This window comes from Pleurodeles waltl, chromosome 1_2 (genome assembly GCF_031143425.1).
Source record: "Pleurodeles waltl isolate 20211129_DDA chromosome 1_2, aPleWal1.hap1.20221129, whole genome shotgun sequence".
NCBI lineage: Eukaryota > Metazoa > Chordata > Amphibia > Caudata > Salamandridae > Pleurodeles > Pleurodeles waltl.
Genome location: NC_090437.1, coordinates 981,391,962 through 981,401,417, shown reverse-complemented (window position 1 = coordinate 981,401,417; position 9,456 = coordinate 981,391,962). Strand labels below are relative to the sequence as shown.

Here is a 9,456-nt window from a genome sequence, read left to right as displayed (position 1 = left end):
ACTAAGCACCACTTTGTAAGGGTGACAAAAATGGGGGTTTAGAAGGAAGAGCTTGAAGCTCACTCACACTGCGTGCAGAGGTGATGGCAACAAGAAATACAGTTTTGAGAGGAAGGAGCGAGAAGGGGGAATTGTTTAACGGCTCAAAACAGGCACACATCAAGTAAGTGAGGACCAGATTGAGGTCCCACTGAGGCATAATAAACGGAGTGGGAGGAAACAAATGGGTGAGCTCCTTAAGTAATCTACTAACAATAGGAGTTTTGAAAACGGAAGGTTGATCTGGCAATCTAAGAAAGGCTGAGACAGCCAATAAGTAACCCTTAAGGGTGCCCAAAGCAGAGCCCTGCTGGGCTAAAGAAAGGATTAACAAAACAACCTCAGCAAGAGAAGCAGAGAGGGGATCAATAGACTTGCTGGTACACCATGCCACAAACGTATGCCAACGACAGGCGTATATAGTTTTGGTGGAGGGACGCCTGGCTGCCAAGAGAACGCCACAAACTGGGAGGAAGGTCAAAGATGTCAACTGCTGACGCTCAATCTCCAAGCATAAAGGTGAAGATTAAACAGGGAGGACCATCCCCTATTGCTGCAACAGAAGATCCTCCCGAATGAGCAGTACGACTGGGATCTGTGGCTATGCTCAGTAGTTCTGGGTACCATACTCTCTGTGCCCCGTCCAGACCCACAAGGATTACTTCTATAGAGCGAAAGAATCAAAGCACAGTCTCTCAATGACACAGGTGAAGCACATGATACAGCTCCTATTCTTGAGCTCTTAAAAACTATTACTCAACCACATTCTTGTCAACTCCAGCTAATTTCAGAGTGAACTCTAGAAGGAGGTCTAGCAAAATTCTGTTTTTTCTTGCCAGCTCTTTCCACACAATAAGCCATACACTCCCCCTCTTCATCTATACCTTGGTCATGATTAGACCTCTATTGCAGTAGCACATTTGGGCTTCTGAACCCCCAAATTAAACTTTTTTTCAGTAAAGTAAACATAGAAGATAAAACTGTTGGCTCTCTTTAGATTACAGTAGGATGGTGTTACAATACAAAGAAATGTATATATTCTATTGTTTTATGTACTCTATAATGAGCACTTTGGACAACACAGAACACAAGTTATATTTAATACATCTTATATGGCAGACATGTGCATGATAAGACATTTATTGTTTATCAACATCTTTCTTGCAATCTGACCATGTCTAGGATTGTAATCTGGGGTTTATGCAGGTCTGTCCCTTCCTCTTCATACCTAGTTACACCTATGAAGCCCATTGGTTTCAGCCTGTCTGACAATGGATTAGCAGTCCTCACATTGGTTTTCTTGGCATGTGTGTGTGTCTTTTTTCCTCTATGCCTTCTTGTTTTCTTACGTGTATAACGAACATTTTATTATAATAAATTTAGTGTTATGTCTCTAAGAAAAATAAAAACTAACTTCAAAAACAATTCTAATCCCTTCACAAGGAAGTTACTGTGAATGGAAGAAACCAGGACGTCCCAGACTAACAACCCTGCAATTACCTTTTTATTTCTCTTAAACATTAGCAAGCAGTGTGAAATACAGGCCTTGTACAGAATATGAATGCACATGAAGTCAAAGAAAATATATTCACTAAAACCTCTGCATACGCAGAAGCTTTATTTTGGTCAAAACGGGTGTAAAAACTATTCCTTATGCAACAATTACAGACTATATTTTCCAGAAAGATTCATTATACTTACAGCAGCTACGGGAATGAGGATTTCCACAAACAGGCCAGCAAGTGCGTGTTTTATGTCCTTATCTTTTACTTCCAAAAAATACTGTGCACATTCCTAAATGCAAGGTTTGAACACAAAATAAGACTGTTACATTTGACATTTCTTAAAGGTACTGTGTATAACAAATAATTCAATGAATGGGGGAAGGTATCTCTACTGCTGCTTGTTCAAAGCCTTTCCAATTCATAAGTTAAAACAGTACAGTGAGTATGCCTCATATGATCAGAAACGAAAGGAAAAAATGTAATCACTACTTTACAGAATAAATTATAATTTACCTCTCTGACCTTGGATAAATCCAAAATGGCACATTACATAAAAAGCTACCTCTTGGAGGAACAAAAGATGTTCAACATTGGCAGCATCTATATTGGACGGCAAGTACAAACACTACAATAAAGTCTACATCCCATAATGCATTTATGAGGACTGGTGCTAACATTCCAGCTGTGTGTTCCCACACCCTTATAATACATATCTTTATTCACAAACATTGTGAAATGTGGTTGCAATGTATTAGGGGCAATAGTACCAAGAAACTAGGAAAATACTAAACGTTTCCGCAGAGAGGCAGCCACCTGCATGCAGGAAAAACAGCTTTAGTGTTTGCCAGCTGGGACCTTCCAGTGCTATCACAGTGAACAGCCATTCTCTGTGACAACCATGTCCTTTGTTACTGTGCATTATGTTGGCTCTGAAAATGCATTTTTTGGGGCAGGGTGGTTAGAAAAGCTTTTTATACCTCAAATCCATGGAAAATAAGGAATGGGCAAATCAAACGGTTTGGGAGTTAAAAATATATATGCAACGAAAGTTAAACGAAAGGTAGCAACTACACAGTTTACAAAACAGAGTATACCTGCATGAACTGAAAGGATGCTTCAAAGTCTTCAACAGGGTACATTTTTACACGGAAGAACTTCATTCCCATTATCAAGCTGATGATGCTTTGCACAACATGAGGACTCTGTTCCTTTTGTCGAAGTTCCTTTAACTCAGTAACAAACTTCTTTCTAACTGCTTGAAATCTAAACACAGGGAAAACCGTCATAAATAAATGAGAAAATAATTACAAACATTCTGTGACGCATGCAGAAAATAGACAACATAGGTTTATATATATATATATATAGAAAATGTCACTTACCCAGTGTACATCTGTTTGTGGCATTAGTCGCTGCAGATTCACATGCTGTGCACATCCCGCCATCTGGTGTTGCGCTCGGAGTGTTACAAGTTGTATTTCTTCGAAGAAGTCTTTTCGACTCACGAGACCGAGGGACTCCTCCCATTTCGGCTCCATTGCGCATGGGCGTCGACTCCATCTTTGATTGTTTTCCCCCGCAGAGGGTGAGGTAGGAGTTGTGTATGCTAGTAATAGTGCCCATGCAATGGAGTAATGTACATAATGTAGTTTAAAGTAATATATTTACAAATATACAGATGTTCAAGATCAACTTCTAAACGGCTACAGGCTCCCAGGGAGGCGGGTGGGCGCATGTGAATCTGCAGCGACTAATGCCACGAACAGATGTACACTGGGTAAGTGACATTTTCCGTTCGATGGCATGTGTAGCTGCAGATGCACATGCTGTGCATAGACTAGTAAGCAGTTATCTCCCCAAAAGCGGTGGTTCAGCCTGTAGGAGTTGTAGTTGTTTGAAACAATGTTCGTAGTACTGCTTGGCCTACTGTGGCTTGTTGTGCTGTTAGCACATCTACACAGTAGTGTTTGGTAAATGTATGAGGCGTAGACCATGTAGCTGCCTTACATATTTCGGTCATTGGAATATTTCCTAGAAAGGCCATGATAGCACCTTTCTTTCTAGTTGAGTGTGCCTTTGGTGTAATAGGCAGATCTCTTTTTGCTTTAAGATAACAGGTTTGAATGCACTTAACTATCCATCTAGCAATGCCTTGTTTAGAAATTGGATTTCCTGTATGAGGTTTTTGGAAAGCAATAAATAATTGTTTTGTTTTTCGAATTAGTTTTGTTCTGTCAATGTAGTACATTAACGCTCTTTTGATGTCTAATGTATGAAGTGCTCTTTCAGCTACAGAGTATGGCTGTGGGAAGAACACTGGTAATTCTACTGTGTGATTTAAGTGGAACAATATGACTTTTGGTAAAAATTTAGGATTTGTCCGTATAACTACTTTATGCTTGTGTATTTGAATAAATGGTTCTTGTATGGTAAATGCTTGAATCTCACTTACTCTTCTTAAAGATGTGATGGCAATTAAAAATGCAACTTTCCATGTTAAGTATTGCATTTCACAAGAGTGCATGGGCTAAAAGGTGGACCCATGAGTCGTGTTAAGACAATGTTGAGGTTCCATGAAGGAACTGGTGGTGTTCTTGGGGGTATAATTCTCTTTAGACCTTCCATAAATGCTTTTATGACTGGTATCCTAAATAGAGAAGTTGAGTGCGTAATTTGCAGGTAAGCAGAAATTGCTGTAAGATGTATCTTAATGGAAGAAAAAGCTAGCTTTGACTTTTGCAAATGTAGTAAGTATCCTACGATGTCTTTGGCAGATGCGTGTAAGGGTTGAATTTGATTATTATGGCAGTAATAAACAAATCTTTTCCACTTACTTGCATAGCAATGTCTAGTGGTAGGTTTCCTAGCTTGTTTTATGACCTCCATACATTCATGTGTAAGGTCTAAGTGTCCGGACTCTAGGACTTCAGGAGCCAGATTGCTAGATTCAGCGATGCTGGATTTGGGTGTCTGGTCTGTTGTTTGTGTTGCGTTAACAGATCTGGTATGTTTGGTAGTTTGACATGGGGCACTACTGAAAGGTCTAGTAGTGTTGTGTACCAAGGTTGTCTTGCCCATGTTGGTGCTATTAGTATGAGTTTGAGTTTGTTTTGACTCAACTTGTTTACTAGATATGGAAGGAGTGGGAGAGGGGGAAAAGCGTAAGCAAATATCCCTGACCAACTCATCCATAACACATTGCCCAGAGACTGATCTTGTGGGTACCTGGATGCGAAGTTTTGGCATTTTGCGTTTTCCTTTGTTGCAAATAGATCTATTTGTGGTGTTCCCCAACTCTGGAAGTAAGTATTTAGTATTTGTGGGTGAATCTCCCATTCGTGGATCTGTTGGTGATCCCGAGAGAGATTGTCTGCTAACTGATTCTGAATTCCTGGAATAAATTGTGCTATTAGGCGAATGTGGTTGTGAATCGCCCAATTCCATATTCTTTGTGCCAGGAGACACAACTGTGTTGAGTGTGTCCCTCCCTGTTTGTTTAGGTAATACATTGTTGTCATGTTGTCTGTTTTGACAAGAATGTGTTTGTGGCTTATTATGGGTTGAAATGCTTTCAGCGCTAGAAATACTGCCAATAGTTCTAAGTGATTTATGTGAAACTGTTTTTGGTGAGTGTCCCATTGTCCTTGGATGCTGTATTGATTGAGGTGTGCTCCCGACCCTATCATGGAGGCATCTGTCGTTATTACATATTGTGGCACTGGGTCTTGAAAAGGCCGCCCTTTGTTTAAATTTATACTGTTCCACCATTGAAGCGAGGTGTATGTTTGGCGGTCTACCAACACCAGATCTAGAAGTTGACCCTGTGCCTGTGACCACTGTGATGCTAGGCACTGTTGTAAGGGCTGCATGTGCAACCTTGCGTTTGGGACAATGGCTATGCATGAGGACATCATGCCTAGGAGTTTCATCACCATTTTGACTTGTATTTTTTGTTTTGGATACATGGCCTGTATTACATTGTGAAATGCCTGAACCCTTTGTGGACTTGGAGTGGCAATCCCTTTTGCTGTGTTGATTGTCGCCCCTAAGTATTGCTGTGTTTGACACGGTATAAGGTGTGACTTTGTGTAGTTGATTGAGAATCCTAGTTTGTGGAGAGTTTCTATGACATACTTTGTGTGTTGTTAACATTTTTCTAACATGTTGGTTTTGATTAACCAATCGTCTAGGTACGGGAACACATGTATTTGCTGCCTTCTGATATGTGCAGCTACGACTGCCAGGCACTTTGTAAAAACTCTTGGCGCAGTTGTTATTCCGAATGGCAACACCTTGAATTGTTGGTGTACCCCTTGGAATACAAACCTTAAGTACTTTCTGTGTGAAGGATGTATCGGTATATGGAAATATGCATCCTTTAGGTCTAGTGTTGTCATGTAGTGTTGTTGTTTGAGTAGTGGAATTATGTCTTGTAATGTCACCATGTGAAAGTGATCTGATTTGATGTAGGTATTTAATGTTCGGAGATCTAATATAGGTCTCAGAGTTTTGTCTTTTTTGGGTATGAGAAAGTACAGAGAGTAAACTCCTGTTCCTTTCTGGTGTTTTGGTACTAATTCTATTGCTTCTTTTAGTAGCAATGCCTGAACCTCTAGTCCTAGAAGATCTATATGTTGTTTTGACATATTTTGTGTTTTCGGTGGGACGTTTGGAGGGAATTTGAGAAATTCTATGCAATAACCATGCTGGATAATTGCTAGGACCCAAGTGTCTGTTATTTCCTCCCAATGTTTGTAAAATTTGGTTAGTCTCCCCCCCACAGATGTTATGTGTTGGGGATGTGTGACTAGGAAGTCACTGTTTGTTTTGAGGAGTTTTGGGACTTTGGAACTTTCCTCTATTCTTTTGGAATTGTCCCCCTCTATATTGTCCCCGAAAACTTCCACGCTGATACTGGCTCTGGTAAGTGGGTCTTGTCTGTGAGGTTGTGGGTTCTGTGCTTTGTCCTCAAAACCCCCCTCTAAACTGTGTTTTTCGAAATGTGCCTCTGCCCTGTGGGGAGTAGAGTGCGCCCATGGCTTTGGCCGTGTCAGTGTCTTTTTTAAGTTTTTCGATCGCAGTGTCCACCTCCGGCCCAAACAACTGCTGTCCGTTGAATGGCATATTCAGCACAGCTTGCTGTATTTCTGGTTTAAATCCTGATGTACGCAGCCATGCATGTCTCCTTATTGTTACTGCTGTGTTGACAGTTCTAGCAGCTGTGTCTGCAGCATCCATTGCTGACCGTATCTGATTGTTGGAGATACTCTGTCCTCCTTCTACTACTTGCTGCGCTCTCTTTTGGAACTCCTTGGGCAAATGTTCTATAAAGTGTTGCATTTCGTCCCAATGGGCCCTATCGCATCTGGCCAACAAAGCCTGTGAATTGGCAATACGCCACTGGTTTGCTGCCTGTGCCGCCACCCTTTTGCCTGCTGCGTCGAATTTTCTACTTTCTTTATCTGGAGGTGGTGCATCTCCTGAAGTATGTGAGTTCGCTCTTTTGCGCGCAGCCCCTACTACAACTGAGTCCGGTGTTAGCTGTTGTGTGATGTACACGGGGTCTGTTGGTGGCGGTTTATATTTTTTCTCCACTCTTGGAGTAATGGCCCTTCCTTTTACAGGCTCTTCAAACACTTGTTTGGAGTGTTTTAGCATTCCGGGTAGCATAGGAAGACTTTGATACTGGCTGTGTGTGGACGACAGTGTGTTAAAAAGAAAGTCTTCTTCAATGGGCTCAGCATGCAGGCTGACATTATGAAATGCCGCTGCTCTCGACACCACCTGTGCGTAGGCTGTACTATCCTCTGGTGGCGACGGTCTAGCTGGATAACATTCAGGACTATTATCTGACACTGATGCGTCATAAAGGTCCCATGCATCAGGGTCATCTTGACTCATTCCTGTATGAGTTGGGGATTGCATCATTGGTGGAGTGGCTACCGGTGATGGTTGCGGAGAGCATTGTGGAGATGGTGGCAGGGTTACTTGTTTAGCCACCTTTGCCTGTGGCTGCTTGTCTTTGTCCTGAAAGGCAAGTTTGCATTTCATTTTAATCGGAGGGAGAGTACTGATCTTCCCTGTTTCTTTTTGGATATGGAGCCTTCTTTGTGTATAGTCTGGCTATATTGTTTCCAATTCCTGTCCAAATCTATGTGTCTTCATTTGTGTGGACAGTCCTTGTTCCTCAGTGTAGGAACTCGTTTTCGGTTCAGAGGCCGGATGTTTCGGTATCGAAACCTTATCGGCTGCTTTATTCGGTTCCGACGAAACCTTCTTTACTTTCGGCGTCGTGGTCTCTCGGTGCCGACCCATTTCGGTGTCGCTATCTCAATGCCGAACCTGCTCGGAGCCACTATCTTGAGCCCGAGATTGCTGTGTGGCGGTATCTCGACCGGAGTCGGATGACTTCGTCCCCAGCGTGCCCTTTTTCGGTGCCGATGATCGGTCACCTATTTTTCGGGTTAAGCCATGGCCTGTTGGCGGTGGCGTCCCCTGGGCTTTAGTGGTTTTTTCGTGAGTTTTGTGTTTCGACGTCTTAGTCACGGTTTTCAGCGTTTCTTCGGGATCGATCTCATCCGAGTCATGGTTGGAGAATGTTTCTTCCTCCTCCTCGAAACGCTCTTGTCCTGTCGGCGCCGACGCCATTTGCAGTCTCCTTGCTCTTCGGTCTCTTAGTGTCTTCCTGGACCGAAACGCTCGATAGGCTTCACAAGTATCTTCCTTGTTTCGGCGACAAACAAGTTACAGACCAGATGCTGATCTGTATATTGATACTTGTTATGGCATTTTGGGCAGAAGCAGAATGGGGTCCGTGTTCCATCAGCCTTTAAGAGACACGTGGCCGGGCCGACCAGGCCCCGACGGGGGATTGAAATAACCCCGAAGGGCCACCGGAGCTCTTCAAAAGTCAGTGTCGATCTGTTGTAACTAACACGATACCGAATGCAAACAATACGGACGATTTTTCCGAGATTCTAACTAACTTTCCGACCCAAAACACGGAGCGAAAAGGAACACGTCCGAACCCGATGGCGGAAAAAAAAACAATCTAAGATGGAGTCGACGCCCATGCGCAATGGAGCCAAAATGGGAGGAGTCCCTCGGTCTCGTGACTCGAAAAGACTTCTTCGAAGAAAAACAACTTGTAACACTCCGAGCCCAACACCAGATGGCGGGATGTGCACAGCATGTGTATCTGCAGCTACACATGCCATCGAACATATATATATATATATATATATATATATACACACACACACACACACACACACACACACGTATATCCAAATGTTTACTCCAGCAAGGAAAAAGGCGTCACAGCACTTCATATTTTTAAGGTGTTTTGAGGATAAGTACAAGATGGAAAAGAAAGACTATGAAGACCAAAATTAGAGCAGACCCGCCTACACAATGCAGCTCCTCTTATATTTTCTGTCGGCATTGGCTCCAGTTTTATTTACGATCTTACTTTAGGCATTGAGTGGGAATGTTTCCTCCGTTATTCTGCATACACGAAAGCACACAAAATTATCTAATGGAAGACAAATGCTTACACACCTTTCCCTGGTCTTCTACACCTTACTTGATGTTTTGTTTTTATGCAACAGTATTAACCAAAATGTATGTCTCTGAACTTCACAGTATTTTAAATACTAATGAGCAAGCTACACATTCTACCCTTTAATCTAAAGGAGATTAAACATCCGTTAAGAAGATTTTAGACTATGCCACAAGGTTGAGGGTGAGAAATACGACTGCAGGAGATTAAGACCGTCATTCTGAACCTTATCATGACAAGGGGTGGAAAGCTAATGTCGTGACAAGCTACTTAAAGGGCAAAAAGAAAGGAGCGATTATTTTACTGAAAGAAAGTTGCAATTAGGGTGGCAGAATGGGAGCACAACCGTCA

The 9,456-nt window shown here is 42.3% G+C and overlaps 1 protein-coding gene across 12 annotated transcripts in view; it reads right to left on the bottom strand.

Moving 5' to 3' along the window:
• FRYL (FRY like transcription coactivator) overlaps positions 1-9,456 on the bottom strand; it is a 1,894,812-nt gene that overhangs the window by 1,445,897 nt on the left and 439,459 nt on the right. For all 12 annotated transcript variants that reach the window (XM_069201557.1, XM_069201569.1, XM_069201550.1 and 9 more), the window contains 2 exons: positions 2,639-2,807; positions 1,741-1,833 (listed from right to left, as the gene is read on the bottom strand). In XM_069201557.1, coding sequence (XP_069057658.1) covers positions 1,741-1,833; positions 2,639-2,807 — 262 coding nt within the window. The remainder of the gene's footprint in view (positions 1-1,740; positions 1,834-2,638; positions 2,808-9,456) is intronic.